The 26,946-nt window shown below is 44.3% G+C and overlaps 1 protein-coding gene across 4 annotated transcripts in view; it reads right to left on the bottom strand.

Moving 5' to 3' along the window:
* HTT (huntingtin) overlaps positions 1-26,946 on the bottom strand; it is a 107,811-nt gene that overhangs the window by 57,073 nt on the left and 23,792 nt on the right. For 2 of the 4 annotated variants that reach the window (XM_087875537.1, XM_087875539.1), the window contains 18 exons: positions 26,302-26,417; positions 24,543-24,654; positions 23,296-23,436; positions 21,875-22,033; positions 21,704-21,792; positions 19,059-19,198; positions 18,625-18,688; positions 17,580-17,680; positions 15,527-15,673; positions 12,378-12,498; positions 11,068-11,144; positions 9,888-10,039; positions 6,717-6,922; positions 5,925-6,051; positions 5,075-5,205; positions 4,071-4,181; positions 3,364-3,441; positions 995-1,218 (listed from right to left, as the gene is read on the bottom strand). In XM_087875537.1, coding sequence (XP_087731663.1) covers positions 995-1,218; positions 3,364-3,441; positions 4,071-4,181; positions 5,075-5,205; positions 5,925-6,051; positions 6,717-6,922; positions 9,888-10,039; positions 11,068-11,144; positions 12,378-12,498; positions 15,527-15,673; positions 17,580-17,680; positions 18,625-18,688; positions 19,059-19,198; positions 21,704-21,792; positions 21,875-22,033; positions 23,296-23,436; positions 24,543-24,654; positions 26,302-26,417 — 2,296 coding nt within the window. The remainder of the gene's footprint in view (positions 1-994; positions 1,219-3,363; positions 3,442-4,070; positions 4,182-5,074; positions 5,206-5,924; positions 6,052-6,716; positions 6,923-9,887; positions 10,040-11,067; positions 11,145-12,377; positions 12,499-15,526; positions 15,674-17,579; positions 17,681-18,624; positions 18,689-19,058; positions 19,199-21,703; positions 21,793-21,874; positions 22,034-23,295; positions 23,437-24,542; positions 24,655-26,301; positions 26,418-26,946) is intronic. The other 2 variants (XM_087875538.1, XM_087875540.1) reach the window with 1 other exon arrangement.

Raw genomic sequence — 26,946 nt, 5'->3', positions numbered from 1 at the left:
CGCTGGGACTGCCACTTGTTTTGCTGCGGCCATCAGCGTGACAGAAGGGGTGTGGTGGCTAGGATTGCGGGAGCGGCCGTTAGGTAAAGGCACGTGGGGTGCGGGGGGCATGTTCCCCCTCCCTTTCCCCGCCCTCGCCTCCTCACTTCGTGTTGTTTGCGCGGCAAGCAACCAGAGTACATGGTGGGGACCGGGTGCGCATGCGTTTAAGTAGTTTCGAGGGGGGTTATTTTCGGGGGGAGGTGTATTTTAGAGCATGCGCTGAAAAGCCCGATTGGGCTTATTATCCGGGGATGTCTAATTTTGGGAGAAACACGGTAGTTCCAAGAAATAGCTAATTAAAACATTTAGACTGTCTGCACGTTGTCCAGTCTTTTCACAATAAATCTGTAATTTTAAGACATGTGGATTTCAACCGACTGGGGAATTCTGGGAGCTGAAGTCCACATGTTCTAAAGTTGCCAAGATTGGACACCTGTGCTTTGAAAGCATGTAAGACTCACACGTGTATTTCTCCTGCGCTCACAGGTAGCCCTCGACTTACGATCGCAACTGAGCCCCCAATTTCTGTTGTTAAGTGAGAACCTTTTCTTAATTTGCCCCACCTTGCCACTGCTCTCGCCTCCGTTGTTAAGTGAATCGCCGCCGGGGATATTGTTAGTCACCCGGTTGTTAAGTGAATCCAGCCTCCCCCGCTGACATTGCTTGTCGGAAGGTCGCAAAAGTGGATCCCGGGACATTGGGACGGCCAGGCACGGTCATAAATAGGAACCGTCTGCCAAGCGTCCGAATTTTCAGTCATGTGATTGCGGGGGATGCTGGAAAGGTCGTAACTGGGACAAACGGCCCTAAGTCACTTTTTCCAGTGCCGTTGCGGCTTTAAACGGTCACTAAGCGAACCGTCGTAAGTCGAGGACCACCTGTATTTCAATCAATCATCTAGACACGATGGCAAAACCAGGGCCCGGTTTGGAAGGAGAGAAGCGGCTCTCACCCTGAGGTGTCCCGTTCCTGCTCGGCCTGCATCATATTCCTCAAACTGGCGTCGGCCAAGGCCTGGGTGAACTGGGTATAAGGAGCCATGAAGCAGCAGTGGTAAAGGCCCGGCCGTAAACTGGAGGAGCCCAAGCGCTGGCATTTGGCCTGAGCTCGGCAGGAGTTGGAAGACCAGCTGTCAAACTGCGAGGCCAAGTTGGTGCCGAACAAGGTCTTGAGTAACTGGAGAAGGCGGGAAAGAAGAAGCTTTGTGAAAAATCAATGCCCAACGAAGAAGAGAAGGAGAGAGGGAGGGAGGGAGGGAGGAGGAGGAGGAGGAGGAAGAGGAGGAGGAGGAGGAGGAGGAGGAGGAGGAGGAGGAGGAGGAGGAGGAGGAGGAGGAGGAAAAGGAGAAGGTGAACCCTCAGCTCTGCCCTTAGGAGAGATGTTATTGTTGTGGTCTGCCAGCGGCCAGCAGATTCGAACAGTGAGGAGGTTGGGGAGGAACATGGGCCAGTCCTGGAGTCTGGGGAGGGCTCTGCATCAGAGGCAGAGAGAGGACCGGGGCCGTCTGACAGTTGTCAGCTGCCTTCGGAGTCGGACATCAGTGAGGTAGAAGAACAGTTGGAGCCTGTTCCCAGGGTGCGCATGCGCAGAGCTGCCAGAAGAAGGGAACAGCTAAGGAACAAGGGTCGACTCAGGAGTAAAGCCACAGGTGGACGATGAATGGCCCCACTCAGAGAGAATGAAAGAGGAGCGAAAGGGGAGTGGAGTTTGCAGGAGACAATTAGTTCGCTTAATTGGATCGTGACTTTCTGAGACTCCTTGTCAAGCTTTGAAGATATCGGCCTGGCACCTGTCCAAGCCAGATAAGGTCTGTGACTGGAAATTCACCCTTGAATGACTGTGCTGGATGTGAATGAGAAGAATTCACAGTAACTTAATAAAAAGGGTTTTTTGTCGGGACAAGGAGTCTGCTTCATGCTTTTTGGGGAAGCCTAGGTCAGAACAGGACGGGACCAGAGGCCGCCCCAGCTGGAGGTCTCGGAAGGAGAGACCCTGCCCCCTCTTTTTGTTCTTCCTCCCTCCCTCCGTTCCATCCATTCCATTGCTCTCTGCTTCTTGATTTGATTTCTGAATGGTTTCTGAGTCCATACTGTGACTGTGGGGCTCCAGAACAAACTATAACACATCTAGCTCAAGAATGGCCCCTTAGGAAATTTCAAGGCAGCTGGGATGATCTTATCACAGCCAAACCAGAAGCGGTGAGATGGTTACCTTTCTTGGGTATCGAATTAAAAGATCTACCCCACTGCAAGGCTATGGCTCCATATTATGGGATTTTATTATGGTTTTACCTTAATTTAATATATTATCTCCTATATTGTATTGTCAACCCAGACACATGATCTCTCTCTCTCTTTCCCTACCCCCTTCTCTCTGCATCTTTTTCTTTCTTTCTTTCTTTCTTTCTTTCTTTCTTTCTTTCTTTCTTTCTTTCTTTTTCTTTCTTTCTTTCATTCTTTCTTTTCTTTCTTTCTTTTTTCTTTCTCTCTCTCTCTCTCTTTCTACCTACCTACTTATCTTTTATCTTTTTTATCTATCCTATCTATCCTATTATCTATCTATCTATCATCTATCTACCTACCTATCTACCTACGTACCTCTCTACCTACCTACGTACCTCTACCTACCTACGTACCTATCTACCTATGTACCTACCTACCTACCTACCTACGTACCTATCTACCTACGTACCTCTACCTACGTACCTACCTACCTACGTCTCTACCTACGTACCTCTCTACCTTCGTACCTACCTACCTACGTACCTACCTACCTACCTACGTCTCTACCTACGTACCTCTCTACCTACGTACCTACCTACCTACGTACCTCTCTACCTACGTACCTACCTACCTACGTACCTCTCTACCTACGTACCTATCTACCTACCGTATCTATCTATCTATCTATCTATCTATCTATCTATCTATCTATCATTTATCTACCTACCTATCTATCTACTGATGCTACAATTTGATTTCTTACTCTCTCTCTCTTCTCTCCCCTCTCTTACCCTCCCCCTCTCTCTCTTTCTCCCTCCCTCCCTTACCTTCTCCCACTCTTTCTCTCCCTTTCTCCCTCCCTCTCCCTTTCTCTTTCTCTCTCCCCCTCTCTCTCCCTGCATGCTGTTTGTCCTAAACAGACTTCATTTTGAAGTGAGTCTTCTATCAGACAGTTGTGTCAAATTTGGGTTCAATTCTACACCGGGAAGGATTAAAGCAATCCATTCAGACGGATCGTGCCCGGGATGTAATGCAGCTGACTCAAGGGAGAACTCTTCTCTGAGAAAGGCGCACGCGCACACATTTTGAACATTGTTACCTGCTGAACACACACAGTTGCCATGACTGGTTCTTTGTTGAAACAGGATTTCAGGTAACACAGAATTTCTTCCACGTACTAAAAACAGAAAGACAGAATTAGGTGTTGCCCAGACAGCAATAAACATCATCTTCATTTACCTATCCCATAATCCCTTGCGGGGTGGAGTCTGGGCAACTGAATGCAGCTAGCAGAGTATTTTACTGGCCGGATGCCTTTCCTGTTGCCAGTGCGGAGTTTTGTTACTGTATAACTGCAACAACCCTGTGAGCTGAATTCAAAGCTCTAAACTATACATTAATTAACATTAATTATGCTTTCGTATGTTCCTCTAATCCAGGGGTCGGCAACCTTAAACGCTCAAAAGAGCCACAAAGGTCCTAACCGGAAGCCCCCATTCAATTATGGAGCCAACCGGAAGTCCAGTTCCCCCACCATAGAGTCTCCTCCTAGTGCGGCGTCCTTTTTCCTTTGCCGACCGGAAGTCCGATTCCCCCACCATAGAGTTTCCTCTTAGTGCGGCATCCTTTTTCCTCTACCTGTCCTAACCGAAAGCCCTATCAATTGTGCAGCCAACCGGTGACAGGGAGCCGCAGCAGAGGGATGAAAGAGCCACATGCGGCTCCAGAGCCACGGGTTGCCGATCCCTGCTCTAATCGATCTGGCTTAGAGACATTTAAAAACCTCGTAAGCCAGCCTGAACCCACCTTTCCAATGTCTTGTAGAGTTGCCAGTTCTAAGATCTGAGACAGAACGTCCAAAGCTGATCTCAGGAATCCACCAAACTTTTCATTGACGTTTTGGAGATCGAGTGTAACCTTACGAAAGAAAGAAAGAAAGAAAGAAAGAAAGAAAGAAAGAAAGAGGAATTCTTATTGGCCAAGTGTGATCCGACACACAAGGAATTCGTCTCCTGTTCAAAAGCTTTCAGCATACATACAAAACAACAAAGTGAATGTTCATATATCATAGTTACAATCATTAATTCTAAAATACAACAAGTGATAAATCATAGATACCAAAAGGAGAAGGCAGAAAGACAGATGAGAAGATGAGAAGGATAATAGCAATACAGCCCTACTACATGGGTAATCTCAATTCCCGGCAAATAGATGGGGAAGAAATGGAGGGAGTGACAGATTTTATTTTCCTGGGCTCCAAGAGCACCGCAGATGGGGACTGCAGCCAAGAAATTAAAAGACGTTTGCTCCCGGGGAGGAAAGCTATGGCAAATCTAGACAGCATGCTAAAAAGCAGAGACTGGAACTTTGTTATATGCTCTGCTTGGACTGATTTTTTGGACTGGACTTGACTATTCTTTGGTTTTTGTGGACTTTGATGTTTTCGGTCGGAGGAGATAAACCTCCCTTTGTAAGTAAAGACTGTTGGCAAGCAGCCACTGGATCGCTGCCAATTCTGTTATCAAAGGAAATTCTTGTCTGCTGGTTTATTTTAACTCTTGGTCGACTGCTGGTGTGCGTGTGTGAGACGGGGACAGAACAGATTACTCCCCTAAACTTTAAAACAGATTACAGATTTCCTTGCAGATTGCAAGTAAAAAAAAAAGAAAGCAGGGCAGAGGGTGGGCTCCAGATTTTACAAAACACAAAAGAACCAGAACTACGGGTCCACGAGCCTGCAAGGTCTCCAGAATTCGGTAGCACGCGCGGCGCGGATTGCTCAGGAAAAGTAGTTTGATACAAATAAATACCTTATAGTTGGCATAGGTGGCCTTCAGAACGTCGTAGAGTTTGAGATACGACGGGAGATGGTAGAAGTTACCCAGAGTGGACGAGGATTTACTCGGGGGAGTGGAGCTTGAAGTGTCACTTTGTCTCGGAGCTTTATGAATCAAAGCAGAGAGAAGAGAAATTCTTTAATAATGTTAAAACTCTCGACATCGTCTCTATCCAGGCAGCCCTCCTTCTAGCACTGATGATGTAACCTAGACGGGTCATGAAATTTCTGCAAGGAAACAACCAAGCTCAGAGAGCACCAAGGACCCCGTTACGACCACAAGGGAGCACCCCAAAATCTACGCTGCTGAGCGAGATATTTGTAAAGCGAGACATTTGTTCTATTTTATGACCGTCCTTGCCACAGTTCTTAAAAGTGAATCTACACAATTGTTAAATTAGTAACCCGGTGGTTAAGCAAATCTTGGCTTCCCCATCGACCTTTATAAATAGTCATTAAGCGAGCCATCGTTCATTAAGTGAATGACAAGTCCGAATCCAACTCATCCTATGGCTGCTTTTTTGCCGAGTTCAGGCCAAGTGCCTGTATCAGTTTTAGAAAATGGGGGCCAAATGACTCTTCTCACAAAGGGTAGTTTTTAATTTTATGGTTATTTGCTCTTCTAAAGCCAAGCATTTTCTTTTTAAATTCGGCCGCCTTAAAAGCAATTAAATCCATTGGGTTCAATGCAGACATAACTGAATAAACAGCCTTCCGTGGCTCTGAAAAAGGAATGGTTCTGAAGAGCCTTTTATTAATAGTCAATATCTTTTTGTTTTGTTTTGTTTAAATCGATTAGGTTTTTATCCCATCGTTCTCCAAACCTGGGCTGTTTTCACTCGTCTTTTTAGGGCTTATGGCGACCGTGGCTTGCTCCGTCACTTCTTTTTCTTTCGCTTTGCGCCGAATTGGACTCAGCGAAGGTGGGTTGGTGAGAGATGGTAACGTCGCCTGGAAAAACAGATTTTTTTTAAAAAAAGAAAATCATCATCTCCCTGTGCTTCAGGGATGAAATCCAGCAGGTTCTGGAGAACTGGTAGCGGAAATTTTGAGCAGTTCAGAGAACCGGTAGCAGAAATTTTGAGCAGTTCAGAGAACCGGTAGCGGAAATTTTGAGCAATAGTTCGGAGAACCACCTCTGGCTGGCCCCAGGGGTGGGGTGGGAATGGAGTTTTTGCAATATCCTTGCCCCAGGAATGGAGATTTTGCAGTATCCTTCCCCTGCCCCACCCACCAAGCCACAGCACGCCCACCAAGCCACGCCCACAGAACGGGTAGTAAAAAAAATTGGATTTCACCACTGCCGTGCTTTGCCTGCTTTTCTCATTGCTTCTCTCTCCAAAGATCCATTGTGCTTTAGAAGCTGTTTTTTTATCCCCAAGCAGGGGATAAAAAAACCAGCAAATTAATGTGCTGAAGCTGACCAGACTTAAGGACGCTAGCCAAGTGAATATACCTGGTATGCAGAATTTTTTTTCCTATTTTCCTCCCCAAAAACTCAGGTGCATCTTATACCCCCAAAAACACGGTATGTGAAACCCACCTGTGTAACGGAGTCTTATGCTCCCCTTACCTAAAAATAAGCCAGCAATGTCAGCGACAGACAACAAACGTACCTTCAGTGTCGGGCCAGGAACGACATCATCCAATATGTGGGAACAAATATTAATGATCTTCAGCAAATGGGAAAACAGGTGATCGACCAACAGGGCAAGCGTCCGGTCTGACAGGGCCACCCACGAGTCCTCTTGCTTAGCGGCAGGAACGCTGGCTTCGTCCTCGCTGTGCGTCCAGGGGTTTTGCAAAGATTTGGAGGCGGTGGCTGAAAGCACGACAGGCGCTTAAAAATCCAAATAACTAACTTTGATTTTTGGGGTTTTTTTTTACCGATGATTAGATAAGATTTCTTGTTATAGAAATGGCTAGAATAGAATCACAGAGTTGGAAGGGACCTTGGAGGTCTTCTAGTCCAACCCCCTGCTTCGGCAGGAAGCCCTAGAGTGTTTCAGTTTATATTATTATTTAAAAGTAAAATGCTGAGTTTATATTATTATAAAATAATAGTTTCTATTATCATGTAAAACAGTTGAGTTTATATGATTATAAAATAATAGTTTTTATTATGTAAAAGTAAAAAGTTGAGTTTATATGATTTTAAAATAACTTTTTATTATGTAAAAGTAAAAAGTTGAGTTTGTATGATTATAAAATAATAGTTTTTATTATCATGTAAAACAGTTGAGTTTATATGATTATAAAATAATAGTTTTTATTATGTAAAAGTAAAAAGTTGAGTTTATATGATTTTAAAATAATTTTTTATTATGTAAAAGTAAAAAGTTGAGTTTGTATGATTATAAAATAATAGTTTTTATTATCATGTAAAACAGTTGAGTTTATATGATTATAAAATAATAGTTTTTATTATGTAAAAGTAAAAAGTTGAGTTTGTATGATTATAAAATAATAGTTTTTATTATCATGTAAAACAGTTGAGTTTATATGATTATAAAATAATAGTTTTTATTATGTAAAAGTAAAAAGTTGAGTTTATATGATTATAAAATAATAGTTTTTATTATCATGTAAAACAGTTGAGTTTATATGATTATAAAATAATAGTTTTTATTATGTAAAAGTAAAAAGTTGAGTTTATATGATTATAAAATAACTTTTTATTATTATGTAAAAGGAATAGTTTTTATTATATAAAAGTAAAGAGCTGAGTTTATATTATTATAAAATAATAGTTTCTATTATCATGTAAAACAGTTGAGTTTATATGATGATAAAATAATAGTTTTTATTATCATGTAAAACAGTTGAGTTTATATGATTATAAAATAATAGTTTTTATTATAAAAGTAAAAAGTTGAGCTTGTACGATTATAAAATAATAGTTTATATTATTATGTAAAAGTAAAAAGTTGAGTTTATATTATTCTAAAATAATAGTTTTTATTATTATGTAAAAGGAAAAAGTTGAGGTTAGATGTTAAGGCCTTATTTTACTGCATCAGGAGTCAATGCCCTTTTTTTTTTGTCTTTTCCCCCTTTTCTTTCTCTCCCTTTTCCCTTCCTAATTTCCCTATTTACTTTTGTATTCTCTTTGTACGCCATATTATCAACTAATAAAAACTGAATGTAAAAAAAAAATATTTAAAAACAAAAAAAACCACAATCCAAATAACTCAGACAGTTGCTCCTCGACATATGACCAGAATCGAGGTTGCAGAGCCAGACATTTGTTAAGTGAGTTTTGCCCCATTTTACGACCTTTCAAAGTGATTCAGCAAATCACTGCCATTCTTAAGTCAGTAACACGGTTAAGTGAATCCTGCTCCCCCACTGACTTTGCTCATCAGACAGTCGCAAAGGGCCTGGTGGCTCAGCAGACTGATAGCACTGTGATTAACACCAGTTGCCTGCAATTACTGTAAGTTCGAATCTCACGAGGCTCAAGGTTGACTCAGCCTTCCATCCTTTCTAAGGTAGGTTAAATGAGGACCCAGTTTGTGGGGGCAATAAGCTGACTTTGTATAAAATATACAAAAGTATGAAGTCTCCGGAGAAGGGCGGCATATAAATCAAATTTAAATTAAAAAAAAACAACAACATGATCCCTGAGAAACTCCAACCATCATAAATACAAGTCAGTTGCCGAATGCCTGAATTTCGATCCAGGGGATGCTGAAACGGTCGCTGTGTGAAAAAACGGTCCTAAGTCACTTTTTCTAGGGTCGTTGTAACTTCAAACCGTCACTAAATGAATTGTTGAAAATCGAGGATTGCCTGTATCCCAAAAAGCATATTCCCGATGTGAATTTGTATCTGTCTTGCTAGATTGTAACACGGACCGCAACTGTTTATAGACAAATAATGCTCCTTGGGTGTTTTAAAAGCCGCTAGTGAAGATTAAATATTTTACTTATTAAAAAAAAAATACACAATATTGGAAAAATGAGAACACCCCATCACATGAGGATGTAATTTGGAAAATATTTGACTGTTCAGAAATGGACAGATTGACTTTAAAAATAAAAGACTAAGAAGACACAGAATATGACTTTGATATGGAATAGTTTTTTTTTTGTTTTGCTTTAATTTATATGCCGCCCTTCTCCGGAGACTCAGGGCGGCTTACAATGTGCTCAGCAATAGCCTTCATCCTTTTGTATATTTATACAAAGTCATCTTATTGCCCCCACAAACTGGGTCCTCATTTCACCTACCTTAGAAAGGATGGAAGGCTGAGTCAACCTTGAGCCTGGTGAGATTTGAACTTGCAGTAATTGCAAGCAGCAGATGTTAATAACAGTGCTTTAGTCCACTGTACTACCAAGGCTCTTTTATGAGTGGTTAGAGATAAGAGGTAGAATTAGATGAAGAAAGATTATTGTTATATATGAATTAAATATAAAAATTAATAATTATAAATATGTCAATATAATTAACAGAATTATAAATAAGCTAATATAAAGAGAAACTATTCTGTTTCTTCTTAGCCAAAACTATTCTGTTATATTATTACTACCCTGTCTCCCCCAAAATAAGACATCCCCTGATAATAAGCCCAATCGGGCTTTTGAGCACATGGCAATAAGGCCAAGCGCTTATGACAGGGTCTTATTTTCGGAGAAACACGGTATTGTTACCAGTATATGTGTTAATATTTCTTTTGGTTTCTCTTTATTATTTTTTTTGTAAATGATACACCCTGACAATACACTGTATTCAAATGGTTATGAATTTAAAAAAGAAGAAGATGATTAAATATTTTTTCTTACCTGCCAGCAAATTCCCAGCCAGGATCAAGGCGTCTTGGTGGGCAGAGAGATCCAGAGGGAACGAAACGGAGGAAAGGAGGGAGAGGAGCAAGCCAACTATCCCAACTGCGCTCTTCTCCTGGGACTCTTCCACGCCTCCCGGGTGAGAAAAACTGGAATTCAATTTTAAATCATCAGTTTCCACGCCACAGGAGGAATAAAAAGTATTTCTATATTATATATTATAAAATATAGATATATTATTATTTACTATATTCATTAAACATGAAACTCAGTCAACTGAACATTCAAAAATGCATCACAAATACCATTGACTGGTGCTGATGGTTGATAAGGGTTGCTGCCAGCGTCCTAGGGATCAACCAAGGACCTTCTTAAGATGTACGATGTTCCAAGTAGCGCAGTTTTTTGCAGTTCCGCTGGTGTTATTGCAGGAAGCAATATTGTTGTTGTTGTTGTTGTTGTTGTTGTTGTTGTTGTTATTATTATTATTTAATCTTTAGTGAGATTCACAGCCTTTGAGGCTGGTTAATAGCTCAGCAGCTCGAGTCCTAACCAAGGACCTAGGAACTGTTAAGGTATCGTCGGAGGATGTAAGCTGTGTTTTCTATTATTATTATTATTATTATTATTATTATTATTATTATTATTATTATTATTATTATTATTTAATCTTTAGTGAGATTCACAGCCTTTGAGGCTGGTTAATAGCTCAGCAGCTCAAGTCCTAACCAAGGACCTAGGAACTGTTAAGGTATCGTCGGAGGATGTAAGCTGTTCCGAGTAAGGTGGTTTTTTGTAGAGTCAAAATGTTCAAGTCCGGCAAATTTAGAATTTCTAAATAGCGGGGTAGCCCTTTGGGTATTGCTCCAAGGGCTCCAATTACAATCGGGACAACACACGATTTCTTTTTCCACAGTCTCTTCTTCCTCTTCCTCTTCTTCCTCTTCTTATTATTATTTGCTTTATTCATTAAACATGAAACTCAGCCAACTGAACATTTAAAAATGTACCACAACTATTATTAACTGGCACTGATGGTTGATACGGGTTGCTGCCAGCATCCTAAGTATCGACCAAGTATTTCCTTAAAATATACGATGATGATGATGATGATGATTGGAGACCCTTGCTCCGGATTCCCTTTCCAGTAAACGAAGGTGAATGAATTGCAACTTACCCACAGTGCCATCCCACATTCCAGGTACAAACCGGAAACGATGAGGACAAAAGACACAATGCTTCGCAGCAGCCAAACTGGAGAAAAAAAGAAAAAACCAAGAAGGAAAAATATTATGCTCAGGAACACAGGGAAATGTGGAAGAGGCACGGGGTTGTGTTTTGCAGCACGCTCCAACAGATAAACGGCGTGGTTAAGATGCGGGAAAGGAGCGCAACACTTAAAAAAAGCTCCAACTGGTAAAATATAGGTAGTCCTCGACTTACGACCATGATTTGAGCCCAAAATTTCTGTTGCTGAGCGAGACACTTGTGAAGTGAGCTTTGCCCCATTTAACACTCTTTCTTCCCACGTTTGTTAAGCGAGTCGTCGCAGTCGTTTAAGGTAATGACAACAGTTGTTGAGTGAATCCGGCTTCCCCTATTTTGCGACTTTGCTTCACTTAACCAATGTCTCGCTTAACAACGTAAATTTTGGGCTCGATTGTGGTCGTAGGTTGTGGACTACAAAAAAAAAGAGGAAAAATTGATCATATAAATGTAACGTTTAATATGTAGGATCCACCCTAGCTGGGTCATGAAATAAAAATAAAAAGCAGTAAATTCTCCTCCCCTTTTACATACACACACACAATCACACACACATACGTATATATGTATATATCTGTGTGTATACATCTCTCTCCCTCTCTCTCTCTCTCTCTCTCTCCCCACAAACACACATTATATACATACATACATATAGTATGTATGTATGTATGTATGTATGTATGTATAAAAGAGCCCAAATTTTTTGTTGCTAAGCGAAACATTTGTTAAGAGAATTCTGCCCCATTTTACGACCTTCCTTGCCACTGTTGTTCAGTGAATCACTGCAAATGTTAAGTTAGTGACAGGGTTTGTTAAGTGAATCCAGCTTCCCCCTTGACTTTGCTTATCAGAAGGTTGCAAAAGCGGATCGCATGACCCCAGGACACTGCGACCGTCATAAATACGAGTCCTTCTTCCCCGTCCCTACAGGACGGTTCTGGCCCACAGACCCATCGGCAGCAGTTTGTCAGTATGGGTTTTCGCGGAGCTCATCAGAGCCTACTAATTCCCTGACTGTCTCGCCGCGATGCCAAACCAGAAGTCCGAGCGTCTGAATTTTGATCACGTGACCACGGGGAGGCTGCAACAGTCTTAACTGTGAAAAACAGCCGTAAGTCACTTTTTTTCAGGGACATCGTTACTTCGAATGGTCACTAAACGAGCTGATGTAGGTCAGGGACAACCTGTATTGACATCAACGGATCCACATTCAAAACTCACAGTCAGGGATCTGGAGGGTGAGGTCGTCAACGCATGGGACACGGCCGAGATCACTCTGGAAAGGTTGTTCTCCACTGTCACATCGGCTGGACTTGGCATCAGGTTGTATCCTCTGTAGGTTCTAGAACAACATGAATGCACCTCATTAACCATTTCTTAACAAACTTTAATAATTCCTGGTTAAGGAGGAAAAGCACATTTAATTGATGGTTACATCCAGGGGTGAAATGCTCTGAAGTCTGCTACCAGTTCGCTTTGCTACTGGTTCGCTTCGTGCACGCATGCGCAGTGCGTGCCAAATGGAATGGGACTTTTCAACTCGAACTCTTGGCGCTGCCTGTTTCTCCAACAGGGTTTCACCTGTGTGTTATTACGCCTCGGCACTTTGAGCCATGGCCCCTCTGTCCCAGTCCCTTCGCCGCGGCCCATTCGTCGCAGTACAGTTCGCGTTGGGCTTTTGGGTGCAGAGGACAGTTCGAAGTCAGCCAATCGGTGCAGGGGCACAGGGGCTTTGGGAGTAGAGCGGGGGCTGCAGTTCAGAGGGAGGCTCTGTCAGTTCGGGGCCTCCTGAGGCGGCCGAGAACAGCATGGGGGAGGGATCTAGCCACAAAAGACGGGGGGAAGGGGGGCTGTAGAGGTTCCCAGGTCCTCTCCCTGTGGAAGAGGGGGCTGGGAGGTGGCAAAGGTATTTTGTTAGTAGCGCTTGGAACTCTACCCTCCACCCCAGCCAAGAGCCGCTCGTCTGTCAGTTTGGAGCCTCCCGAGGCTGCCGAGAGCAGCGGGGTGGGGGTGGGGCTGTAGAGGACGAGGGATCCAGCCACAAAAGACAAGGGGAGGGGGCAGTAGAGGGCGAGGGATCCCAAAGCCCCCGTGGCCCTGCACCGATTGGCTGGCTTCGAACTGTCCTGTGCGCCCAAAAGCCCGACGCAAACTGTACTGCGACGAATGGGCCGCAGCGAAGGGACTGTGATGGAGGGGTCGTGGCCCAAAGTGCTGAGGCATAATAATGTGGAGGCGAAACCCTGGAGAAACAGGCAGCGCCAAGAGGTTGAGCCAAAAAGTCCTAGACCCATGCCAAATGCGCGCTTTGTGCTACTGCGCAGCACTGAAAAAGGAGGATTAAGAAGCCTTTTCTAAGGTAAGTAGAAAAGTGAGGGGGGGAACAGCTGTGCCGTGCGATTTAGATTCGCTAAAAAGCAGGAAATCCTGCTTTTTAGCGAATGTAAATCGCGTGGCACAGCTGATCATCGGAAATACTGGTTCACCCGAACTGGTAGCATTTTTTTTTATTAGTGGTTCGGGCGAACTGGTCCATACCGGTAACATTTCACCCTTGGTTACATCCCTTCTACTGGAGGCTTTATTCTACCCCAAAAGGAGCTTCTATTCAATCAGAATAGAGCTGGAAGGTACCTTAGAGGCCTTCTAGTCTAACTCCCTGCTTAAGCAGGAGACTCTGTACTATTTCAGATAGTCTATTCTTAAAAGCCTCCAGTGATGGCGCACCCACAACTTCTGAAGGCAACTTCTGTCCCACTGGTTAATTGTCCTCACTGTTAGGAAGTTCCTCCTTAATTCCATGTTGCTTCTCTCCTTGATTAATTTCCATCCATTGAATCAGAATAAAAATGGAAGGGACCTTGGAGGTCTTCTAGTCCAACCCCAAGCAGGAGGACCTATACCAGTGATGGTGAACCTATGGCATGTGTGCCAGGAGTAGCACGCAGAGCCATCTCTCCGGGCATGCCAGGAGAGCCTCTGTTTATACAACCGAGGATTGTATTAGATTTTTTTTTGGCTGCCGCCGCATACGGCTGGCTCCTGTTTAAGGGATCGTCCACTAGGACTCCAAGGCCCCGCTCAGTTTGCAGCTGGAAACCTAATTTTTTGTATTATTCAGCTGTTAACTTGCATCCATTACAAGAATGCAAGTGAAACTCGACTGCAGATTTATCCTTAGTCAAAAGAAAGAGGTGAGTAAAATAGCAGGTTCTCCTCACGAATGGAATGGAAAGGAAAGGAAAAAGGAGAAAAAGGAAAGGAAAGGGGAAAAAAGAAAAGAGGAAAGAGGAAAAAGGGGAAAGGAAAAAGGAAAGGAAAAAGGAGAAAAAGGAAAGAAAAGGGGAAAAAAGGAAAGAAGAAAGAAGGAAAGGAAAGGAAAGGAAAGGAAAGAAGGAAAGGAAAGGAAAGGAAAGGAAAGGAAAGGAAAGGAAAGGAAAGGAAAGGAAAGGAAAGGAAAGGAAAGGAAAGGAAAGGAAAGGAAAGGAAAGGAATAATAGAGTTGGAAGGGACTTTGGAGGCCTTCTAGTCCAACCCCCTGCTTAGGCAGGAAACCCTACACCACTTTGACAAATGGTTGTCCAATCTCTTTGTTAGGAAATGGTTATTTGTCTTAACTAGTTGGTCAGGCAATATATAAACCAACAATGTATGTTTGCAGTCAGAAAGGTATTATATTGCTTTAAGACTGCATTGCATCATCCTGTATCCTGACTGGCTAAGCTCTGTAGCCAATGTAATTAAGGGAAGTCAGGATCATGGTTTGTGTGGATACTACACCATTTTACCTGATTATTTGCTGTAACTCTCTACCTGATCTCTCTGCATGATCAGTGTTTGATCATAGCTACATGTTGCTTTCTACTATTTATTGCAAGTTTTGATATTGAACTTGTTCCTGTTTTGAAACTCAAGAAGAACTGTTTTATTGTATATGACTACAACTGGTAAGAAGACTTTGTACTTGAAATATCCCTGGATTGATCTTTTAACTCTCGTCTTATCTGTGTATGACTTGGATTGTTTTTGGACTTTGCTTTACTTTTTCTAAAAGTAAAAGACTACAACAACTCAGTGTGTTTGTATGTTGACTGTGATTGTTCACAACCACTCCCAGTCACTTTTCATGTGTTTACTCAAAGGGTACTCTGCTCAATAACCCACATCATCGGTTATGAGCCAAGAATATCCTTAACACTCTTCTTAAAAACTTCCAGTGTTGGAGCACCCAAAACTTCTGAAGGCAAGTGCTTCCACTGGTTAATTGTTCTAACTGTCAGGAAATTTCTCTTTAGTTCTAGGTTGCTTCTCTCCTGAACGATGTTCCCGGAACGAGGCGTTTTATTATTCCCTGCTAAATGCAGCTCTACCTGGTGATGGTGCTCACTGCAAAGTGGGAAGTCGGTGGGGTTTCGTGCATCAGGAGCTTCAGGTAGACGCTGCTTTGCTCCTTGGCCAGAGCTACGACCGGATCAGTCTGCCCTGCGTCGCAACTATAGAACAGCTTTGGGACCAGCCTGTGAGAAACAAGGGAGAGAAGAAACGAGAAGGGCCTTTTTCACTAAGAGAAAACAAGAAAACCAGGGACACTCAGGGCAAGTCACATTCAGTGTTCAAGCATCCTTTTGAGGGAAAACGTGGTGGAGAAAACGGTCACACAAAAGCTTGAGCATGCACAGGTGGTCATACTCACAGGCCCTGAACGAAGCAGGGATAATCTACAAACACGACAAACCCTCTGAAGTCAACTCAAAGATTCCTTTATTAGGAGCGCCGGCAGCCCCGCAAAAAAATTCTCTCTCAAGTCCGTCAGTCCGTAAGATGAATAGCTGTCTGTCGCACCTATTCGTCTCTGCCCTGCCTTTGATCCCCATAGGTAGGGTGAGGCTTCGCTAGCAGCGGTGGCTCTTCCGTCCCAAGGACCGGCCCATAGATTTCCACTGCTCTCCTCTCCTCTGCCTTCTGTAAATCCATGTGTCAGGCACTGGACCCAGCTGTTCCTCCTCTTCCTCATCAGCCACCTCCAGACCTGGGGGCTGTTGACTCTCCATCTGAGGGCTGACAGACGGCCCAGGCTCCGTCTGTCTCTCTCTCTCTGCCAGCTCCATTCCCTCTTCCCCCTCGGAGTTTTCAGGTTTCCCTGATGCTGACCTTGACTCCCATGCCTCCTCCTTCTCCTCTGATTCGGCTGCTGGAGGGGCTGGCGGCCGACAGCCCACAACAATCTGGCTTCAGGCCTGGACATAAGATGTCAGAGATGGCACTGATCACCCTTCTGGATGATCTCTAGCAGGAGTGGAATGGGGATAGTGATCCGCGGGGGCTCACGTGGTAAAGCCGCTGAGCCTGCACTCCGCTGAGGTCGGCAGCTCGGTGGCTCGATTCCCGTGAGCGAATAAACCGCGTAGGGACAGGAAAGGAGCCTCCCCCAATTGCCTACTGGCATTCAGGCGTCCCCTGGGTAAGATAACAACGTCCGAAAAAGTTCCTTTCGCAGAGGCAGCCAACCACTTCGGCGATCCCTTTATGATCCTTAATGGCTTTAATTTAGCCATTAATACAAATAGTCCTCGATTTACAACATTTCACTTAGTGACTGTTCGAACTTACAATGGCACTGAAAAAAGTGACTTATGACCATTTTTGACACCTACGACCATTGCAGCATCGTAATTTAACAACTGCAGTGATTTGCTTAACACGTGTGGAAAGAACAGTCGTAAAATGGGGCCAAATTAAAAAATTTCTCACTTAGCAACATAAATTTTAGGCTCAATTGTGGTCATAAGTCGAGGGCTACCTATAACACATTTAATTTCCCTTTCTTTATGGTGATAAGCAACCACTTTCATTCTTACCATTCAATATTTAGCTTTTGCTACGGAAACAACCCAAATACTTCCGTATATGAGAATATAAACTTTCTATTTTTGGGAACTCCGAGATAAATGCATTTTGGAATACATCTGCAGTCTTTCCATCATATGTATTCCGTATTAAACCCCTGCCTGTTGACAATTATTATTCCCAAAGCGTAATTCCAATTATGCATCAGATTTACAGTATGTTTGTTTGTTTTTTGTAAATAAAAACAATGTAAGGTTTATCCTAGATACACTGGAATAGTATGAAATGCATTTATTATATAATTTATTATAATAATAATTTATTATATAATGCAATTATATAATGCAATTATGAAATCCAGGGAAAAAATGGCGCTGATATTTCTAGACGTACAGAAAGCATTTGACAGTGTAAACTGGCAAATTTATGATGCAACAGTTAAAACTGTATGGATTTGGGGGAGAAATTCATAAATACGATTAAGACAGATTTACACCATATGCTATCTTTCTGTGCAAAATATAAGGAATCGAAACAGGGCAAGAGCAGAAAAATTAAGTTTCGCTGAACGAATACCTTACTAAAGCAGCTGCGGCCACACGCCTGACTCTGGGATCTTCGTCGCCTAGGAGAGAAATGACCACTTCCTTCAGAACCCGATCCTGAAGTTTTAACAGCTGTGGGGGGAAAAGAGGAGCGCAGAGGCCGATCAAGAAAAGCATTTTTTTAAGGGGCTTATAGACCGCACCTATAATTTTCAAAATAACAACATATTAACAAAATAACAACATATGTCTCAGAACCAGGGGTCCCCAAGAACGACTGTCACTTCATAACAACGTTGTGAGATTCTTCCAAGCGGTTTTCTTTGTTCCTCCTCACCCACAGGCAGAAATCTTGCCAAAGTAAAGCAGACTAATTAAAACATTAAACGTACACAGGTAGTCCTAGACTTACAACAGTCCACTTAGTGACGGTTCAAAGTCATAGCAGCCCTGAAAAAAAGTGGCTTATGATCACTTTTCACGCTTATGACCATTGCAGCCTCCCCATGGTCATGTGATCCAAATTCAGACACTCGGCAACTGGTTCATACTTATGACCGTCGCGGCATCCCGGGGTCACGAGATCCCCTTCTGACAAGCAGAGTCAATGGGGGGAAGCCAGATTCACTTAACAACCGGGTTACTAACTTATCCACTGCAGTGATTCACTTAACAGCTGTGGCAAGAAAGGTCGTAAAATGGGGCAAAGCTCACTTAACAGATGTCTCGCTTAACGATAGAAAGGTTGGCCTCAATTGTGGTTGTTAAGTTGAGGACTACCTATTAACTATATTCTGGAAACGATCAGGGAGGATCTGTCTTCATCCTGTTTCTCTCACGTAAACTATCTGAACTGAGTTGTCTCTTGCTGCTCCGGAGCACAGCCCCTCCCTCCTAGGAATCCAGACTACGTTCCACTACACTGACTCTCAGATAAACTTTATACGAAGGAGAATAAGCTGGCAGAGAAGTTCTCTTTGGATGCATATGTAACTATTTTCTGTCATCCTGAGCAGCCGTGAAACTAAGCATGCAAATCCCTACCCACATTGGCTCAGCCTCAACCTGCTACTCACCCCAGCGTAATGATAATCCCCTCTATGCAGATTGCTGTCCCTTTCTTCCAAAAACTGGATTAACCTTTGCAGCAAAAGGAGAGAAAGGCATTGTTACGATTAAGCATAACATTAGATCATCATCATCTTTTAACGACCCCATAATCCCTTGCGGGGTGCAGTCTGGGCAACTGAATGGAGCTAGCAGAGTGTTTTACTGGCCGGATGCCTTTCCTGTTGCCAGGGTGAAGTTTTGTTCAGCAGATATATTCTCATTGTGCCCAGAGAGAGAAATATCTGCCTCTACCTAGGATCGAACTCACAACCTCCTGACTGTGAGATGAGAGCTCCACCTCTAGGCCACCGCACCACTCTAAGCATAACGTTATATGTTAAAGAGAATATAACTTTTCGGGGTGGGTGGGACGGGGGGGACGTAACGTACGGATGCTTACCGAAAATCTATTTCAGCCACCGTTTCCAGAAGCTCCGTCCTAACCAGCCAGTAGGAGCTGTTCCTCAGGAGAAGGAGGTCAACCAGTAATTGCAACCCCAAGGAACTATGGCTGCTGCCACATAAGCTCATGATGCAGTGCTGAAAAGAGAAAGGTTTAATTGCTTTCAGCAATACGGTACGTCAGGATTTAATCGACTTGATCCTGAACGCATTTGGGTCACTATAAAAGGAAAAAAAGAATGACACTGCCATAGGTCAGTGTTGGCGAACCTTTTCGGCACTGAGTGACGAAACGGGAGTGCACGTGCGCCCATGCATGCCAGAAACCGGAACAGCAAGTGCCCCATGCGCATGTGCGTGCCAGGAAGATGATTCGGACAGTGAGGAGGTTGGGGAGGAACCTGGGCGAGTCCTGGAGTCTGGGGAGGGCTCTGCGTCGGAGGCAGAGAGAGGGCCAGGGCCGTCTGACAGTTGTCAGCTGCCTTCGGAGTCGGACATCAGTGGGGTAGAAGAACAGTTGGAGCCTGTTCCCAGGGTGTGCATGTGCAGAGCTGCCAGATGAAGGGAACAGCTAAGGAACAAGGGTCGACTCAGGAGTAAAGCCACAGGTGGACGATGAATGGCCCCTCCCAGAGGGAATAAAAGAGGAGCGAAAGGGGAGTGGAGTTTGCAGGAGACAATTAGTTTGCTTAATTGGTTCGTGACTCCTTGCCAAGTTTTGAAGATATCGGCCTGGCAGCTCTCCAAGCCAGATAAGGTCTGTGACTGTCAATTCTCCCTTGAAAGACTTTGCTGGATATGCGAATGAGAGGAATTCACTGTTTGTTTAATAAAAGGGGTTTTGTCGGGACCAAGATTCTGCTTCGTGCTTTTTGGGGAAGCCTAGGTCAGAACACATGTGCACGCGCTCGCCCACCGCCTGCGTGGCCTGGTTCCGAACAGGCAGCGGCCTGCTAGTGAGCCACAGTCTGGCTGGTTACAGATTACAGATTAACGGAGTTGGAAGGGAACTTGTAGGTCATCTAGTCCAACCCCCACCCCACCCAAGAAGGAGACCCTACACCATTTCTGACAAATGGCAGTCCAATCCCGTCTTGAAAGTCTCCAGTGATGAACCTCCTACAACTAGGGTTGGGGACCCTAGAATTAACAGAGGTGGAAGGGACCTTGGAGGTCTTCTAGTCTAGGGTGTCAGCACTTCAAGCTGCATTTACTTTAGTGCTGACATAAGGAGGAGAAGCAGAGGTGTCTGGAAAGGGACATTTGACTTTTCACCTACTTATTTTCCCTGGAGATAATATCCCCTAGGAGATGGGATGGGAGGGGGGAAATTCCTTTGAGCTGGAGCAGTAGATTAGGGGTAGAGTGACTTGGAAGATGGCCAATGAGTGCAGGGGAGTGGGGAACGGAAAGGGAAGGTTTTGGGTCTGGAAGTCAGTGTTGGCTACGATGGAGTCGGAATTAGAATGTCGTGCTTAATAAATGGGAGTTTTTTTTTCATCAAAGACTTTGTTTGAAATGCAATTTATTTGAGACGACCTCGAAACCTGACATAGGGGACTAGAAGACCTCCAAGGTGCTTTCCAACTCAGTTCATTCTGTTGATTAGAGCTTCTCTCGCTGAAATAGACTCAGGTGCTGGCTTCCAAATTTGAAGCGTGCAAACTTGAGGAGCAGTTTTAATGAACTCAGTAGGTCAACCTATGACGGAGACAACCGAGTGACTTTTCCTAGAGAGATCACTCAGAATGTTCACGTATAAAGGTGGGGGGGGGCAGCAGAGTAGGAAGAACAGATTCCCCCAGGTGGAAGTGAGGAATCTTTCATTCAAATTATTTAAAAAATTATTTTAAATGGTTCCCTTACAGAGGGGGAAGGAAGATCAAAGGCTTCTCTGGTCATCACAAGACCAGAATGGGACAACTTACCGCAACCAGCTTGCTGTGGCCAACTTGCCATGGTCAACTCGCTGCAGCCAACTCACCGCGGCCAACTCGCCATGGCCACAGCTGACTTGCTGCAGCCAAATCACCATGGCCAACTCGTTGAAGGACAATTTAACAACTCTATTTAATTATTTAAAATTAATTGATATAATTATTTTAATTTTTGCCATTCACCTTTCATTCTGTCCCTTCTTTGGCATCCTTTCTTTAAGGGTTCTACTCCGCTATTTCTTTGGTATTAGTGTAACTCTCGTCCCACACCAAGTTGTCCTGCAGCGAGTTGGCCGTGGCAAGTTGCCCGTGGTGTGTTGGTCATGGCAAGTTGGCGTGGCACATTCATCCTCATCCAACGACCCCATAACGCCTTGCGGGGATGGAGTCTAGGTAACTGAATGGCGCTAGCAGAGTGTTTTACTGGCCGGATGCCCTTCCTGTTGCCGAGGCGGAGTTTTGTTCAGCAGATAAATTCTCATCATGCCCAGAGAGAGAAAAATCGGCCTCTACCTAGGATCGAAATCACAGCCTCCTGATTGTGAGGCGAGAGCTCCACCCCTAGGCCACCGCACCACTCTACTTTGATGTCGTACATTGGCCGTGGTGAATTGTCGTAGATCCTCACAAGAGCCCTGGCGCCCACTTGGTGGGCCTCGGGGAAGAAATAACCGCCAAGTGTGATGTTTTAAAGGTATTTCCTTACCCTCACAGCTATGCAAGCCAATTTGCACGTGACCGAAGACTCGTCTTTCAGGCTTTTCTGTAGTAAGGAGACACACTCCACCAGCGTCCCTGGAGGGAAAGGACAGCAGAGGTCATGCACCCTTCATCGGGACGTTTTCAGGCGCAAAATTCAGGTCTTCAGCCCCGTTACCTGTGGACGCTTTTATATTTTCCAGCCAAGTCTCCACACTGAAGCAAGACTGGACGAGGATGGAATAAACAATGGTTCCGCACAAAATGGCGGTTGTCCCTCTGATCTGGGGGTCTCCGTGGTCGATATAATTCACAATGTCCTTCACGGACTGCTCTTCTGGAGAAATAAATCAGGAATCAAGAAAGAAAAATCTGCACACGGAAGTAAGTTATTAACTAGGTCAGGAATTGTTGTGGCCCCCGCCGGCGGGCAGCGGAGCTGGCGGCAGAGTCGGACAGTGAGGAGGTTGGGGAGGAACTTGGGCCAGTCCTGGGGGCTGGGGAAAGCTCGGACGAGGGCTCTGCGTTGGAGGCAGAGGGGGAGCTAGACAGCAGTGAGGCAGAGGAACAGCTGGAGCCCGTTCCCAGTGTGCACATGCACAGAGCTGCCCGAAGTCAAGAACAACTAAGAAAGCAGGGTCGACTCAGGAGTAAAGCCACACCTTGGAGGTGACTGGCCCCTCCCATAGGAAACAAAAGAGGAGCGAACGGGGAGGGGGCTTTTGCAGGAAACAATTCGTTCCTTCCGTGACTTTGAGAGACTCTGTGCCAAGTTTTGCCTTGCACTGTGTTTGGAACCTAGTTATCTGGCAGCTTTCCAAGCGAGATAAGGTTTGTGTTGATAAATATTCCTCTGAAAGACTGCTTGGACAGGCCTTGCTGACTGTGAATGAAAGGAATTCACAGTCGTGCAAATAGAAGGGGTTTTGCCGGGACCAAGACTCTGCTTCCTGCTTTTGAAGGAAGCCTAATAGGTCAGAACAGAAATCAGATTATAGATTAACAGTCAGAAGGATCATCTAGTCCAACCCCCATCCACCCAAGCAGGAAGGAAGGAAGGAAAGGAAGAAGGAAGGAAGGAAGGAAGGAAGGAAGGAAGGAAGGAAGGAAGGAAGGAAGGAAGGAAGATCCCACTTCACAGTGCTTTCCAGCCCTCTCTAAGAGTTTAGAGAGTCAGCCTCTGGACCCCAACTATCTGGGTCCTCATTTTACTGACTTTGGAAGGACAGAACAGCTGGATCCAGTGCCTGACGCATGGATGCACAGAAGGCAGAGGAGAGGAGAGCAATGGAAATCTATGGGCCGGTCCTCGGGATGGAAAAGCCACCAATGCTAGTGAAGCCCCACCCTAGCTCTGGGGATCAAAGGCAGGCGGCGGAGATGAATAGATATGGCAGACAACTATTCATCTTCCGGACAGACGGACAGACTTGAGAGAGAAACTTTTTGCCGGAGCTGCCGGCGCTCCTAATAAAAGAATCTTTGAGTTCACTTCAGAGGGTTTGTGGTGTTTGGGGAGCTGGGTTTTAAACCAAGGTAAAAATAAAGGCTGGTGTGTTTTTTGTTTCTTTTTAAAAAAAGAATCCACATGACACCTACCTCTTTCTTCTTTGTTACTTTCAGTGGGCATTTTGTAGAGTTTGCTGAAGAAAGCTTCCGGGTAAAGGGCCACGGCTGCCCCCACGCAACTGATGGCCAAGGCTTTCACGCTGACCCTGACGTCTTTATCCGGCACCAGAGCTAGAAGAGAGGAACAGAAAATACAGGTGGCTGGGTCAGTACAGGCAGTCCTCAACTTACGACAGCCCATTTAGCGACCGTTCAAAGTTACAACAGCATGAAAAAATATGAGCCAGGAGTCCCTAATCCCCGGGCTTAAGAGTGGCCTGTTACCGGGCCGAGTGTTGTGGTCCTGCAGAGCTGGCAGCAGAATCGGACAATGAGGAGGCTTGGAAGGACCATGGGCCAGTCCTGGAGTCCGGGAAAGGCCTGGATGAGGGCTCTGCGTCGGAGGCAGAGATGGGGCCAGGGCCATCTGGGAGCAAAGCGTGGACTCTGGAATCTCCAGAGGCGGATAGCAGAGAGGCAGAAGAACAGGAAGAGCCTGTTCCTAGTGCACGCATGCGAAGAGCTGCCAGAAGGCAAGAGCAGCTAAAGCAAAAAGGATGACTCTGGAGTAAGGCCTGGAGATGATTGGCCCCTCCCAGGCGGCTTAAAGAGCAGCAACAGCTCTTGGGCTCTTTGTAGGAAAGCAACGTTGCTACATTTGTTTCTTGTCCGCGTTTGGTGGGGTTTTGCCAAGACAAGCCTTTGGCAGGGTGCCAAAGACAAAGGTTGGTGATAAGGCCGAAGGACTGTTTATGAAGGATTTGTTTTGGATTTAATTTGGACTAAGCTTAGAATGAAGTAATTCTCAGCTGTTTTAAATACGTTTGTTTAGGACTGATTGTGTCTGGTAATAACTACTTGGGCCTTAGGTCACAACACCTCGGCCCATTTGGAACTAGGCCGTGTAAGCAACGGGTGAGCTCGCATGGACGCTCCCCTCCACTTGCTTGTGTGGCTGGCGCTCACGCTCACGTGTGCAGTTCCATTTGTGCAAACGGTGGCCGCACACGCAGGCTTGCGCCTACCGCTCACATAGAACCATCCCCCGTCCACCACCACCCCTCCCCGGAAAGGTTGGGGACGCTGCTCTAAGCCAAACGCAACCCCTGAGTGTTCTAATTTAGCATCGGCCTATTTTCAAACTCTTTTGTTCCTCTTAAATTCTCAATTGGCCTGGGTGGAAAGGTGTTGAGAGGTTTTAGTCTTCCTCTGCGGGGACCCCCCGTGTCTCGACTCACCCCCCTTCTCTCCGGTGAGCAGAAAAGAGGCCGACAGGAGGCGAACGCAGTGAACTAGCGGAGCAGCACTTCCGTCCTTATAGCCCCCGATATCACCTTTCATTCTGGAGAGCTGTCGGCAGAAAAAAAAAATCAAAAATCAAAATCCAATTATATTTTATTGGAGATTAAAAGACACCAGTCTTCCAAAGAGGGTTGGTGTTAGACGTCCAGAGGGCCAAAGCATCACTATGTTCCCTCAAAATAGACCCGGGCGTTTTAGGCTCCCAGGGCCACATCCGGCCTGTGTGAAGTCGATCGGAAATTAAAATAAAATTAAAATAAATAAATTAATCAATAAAAACAAATAAATAAATATGGTTATGTCAGGCATGCAATACAATTGTGTTGTTTTTATTTTAAAAGAAACTTGTTTTTTTTCCCCCCTCCGGAAAGGGACACCGTGGCTCAGTGGCTAAAGACGCTGAGCTTGTCGATCGAAAGGTCAGCAGTTCGGCGGTTCGAATCCCTAGTGCCGTGTAACGGGGTGAGCTCCTGTTACTTATCCCAGCTTCTGCCAACCTAGCAGTTCGAAAGCATGTACCATGTAATTCTAACTTATTTCTTAGCTAAATAAGCGAAGGGGCCGTGGTGGCTCAGTGGCTAAGACGCTGAGCTTGTCGATCGAAAGGTCGGCGGTTCGGCGGTTTGAGTGCCGCGTAATGGGGTGAGCTCCCGTTCCTTGTCCCAGCTTCTGTCAACCTAGCAGATCGAAAGCAGGTTAAAAAATGCAAGTAGAAAACTAGGGACCACTTTTGGTGGGAAGGGAACAGCGTTCCATGCGCCTTTGGCGTTGAGTCATGCCGGCCACATGACCACGGAGACGTCTTCGGACAGCGCTGGCTCTTCAGCTTTGAAACGGAGATGAGCACCGCCCCCTAGAGTCGGGAACGACTAGCACATAGGTGCGAGAGGAACCTTTACCTTTGCATTTTTTTTCAATTTTCACACGCTTGTGTGTGTGCGCACATGCGCGTCTACGCACCTTCCCAGCCCTTTTGCTTTGGCCCTCCACAACAGTCCAGGTTCTCAAGAGGGCCCTTGGATTTAAGATATTTAGCATTCGGAATTAAAACTTAAACCACTGGGCTGCTCTTTGGGTACAGCCCTTGCAAGCTGGGCTGCTTGCATCAACCAGGAAGCACTTGCAGGTAATCCTCGACTTACAACAGTTTCACTTAGTGGCCTTTCGAAGTTACGACGGCACCGAAAAAAAGCAACCGCTTTTCACTCTTACAACCGTTGCAGCATCCCCACAGTCAAAATTCAAGATGTTTGGCAACGGATTCATACTTAGGGCAGTCGCAGTGTTCTCTGTGTGTGTGTTTGATGTGATCCCCTTTTGCGACCATTTGACAAGTAAAGCCAACGAGTAAAGCAGACTCACTTAAAACCTGTGTTACTGACTTAACAACTGCAGTTGAGTCATATTTGGGAACTAAATAGCAAGAAAAGTCGTAAAACGAAGGAAAACACAACTGTCTCGCTTAACAACGTAAACGTTGGGGCTCGGTTGTAGTTGTAAGTTGAGGATTAGTTACTGTAATTATCCACCCCTGCCAGAGAAGATGCTTAGCTGAGACTGTTGGTCTCCCAACCCTGAAAATTTTGGAGTTGTGAGTCAGAGCCTCTCTCTTCCCCATAAGAGGGTCTCCCTTCTGGCCAACTGGGGGGCACAGGAGCAACCCCAGGCCCTCTTGCCTTCCCCGCTCAGACTGACCTTAATTCCATGGTCAGCCAGTTCAGTTTCTTCCTTAGGCCCAAACTTCTCCATGCTGCCGTTGGAAGGCTCCCTCCTGTGGCTCACAGTTTTCGCTAAATGAGATCGCTGAAGCTCTTTAAAATAATAATAATAGCAAATAAATAACAAATAATTATAATTATATAATAATATATATTATAATGTTATAACATATCATAACAATTAATAATATATATAATAATATAATATACTATAATATAATATAATAATATAAAAAATAAAAAATATAATATATAATATAATATAATAATAAAATATAATAAAATATAATATAATATAATATAATATAATATACTATACTATACTATAATATAATATAATATAATATAATATAATATAATATAATATAATATAATATAATATAATATAATAATATAAATAATAATATAATACTCTGTTTTCCCAAAATAAGACCTCCCCTGATAATAAGCCCAATCGGGCTTTTGAGCGCATGGCAATAAGGCAAACAAGCGCTTATTTCAAGGTTCAAAAAAATATAAGACAGGGTCTTATTTTTAGAGAAACACGGTATAATAAATATAACATAATATAACATAATATAACATAACATAATATAATAAATATAATATAATATTAAATATA

Source organism: Pantherophis guttatus, chromosome 8 (assembly GCF_059756535.1).
Source record: "Pantherophis guttatus breed Tessera chromosome 8, ASM5975653v1, whole genome shotgun sequence".
NCBI classification, from domain to species: domain Eukaryota; kingdom Metazoa; phylum Chordata; class Lepidosauria; order Squamata; family Colubridae; genus Pantherophis; species Pantherophis guttatus.
The sequence above is the reverse complement of the archived record's forward strand: the minus strand, read 5'-3'. Positions and strand labels throughout refer to the sequence as shown.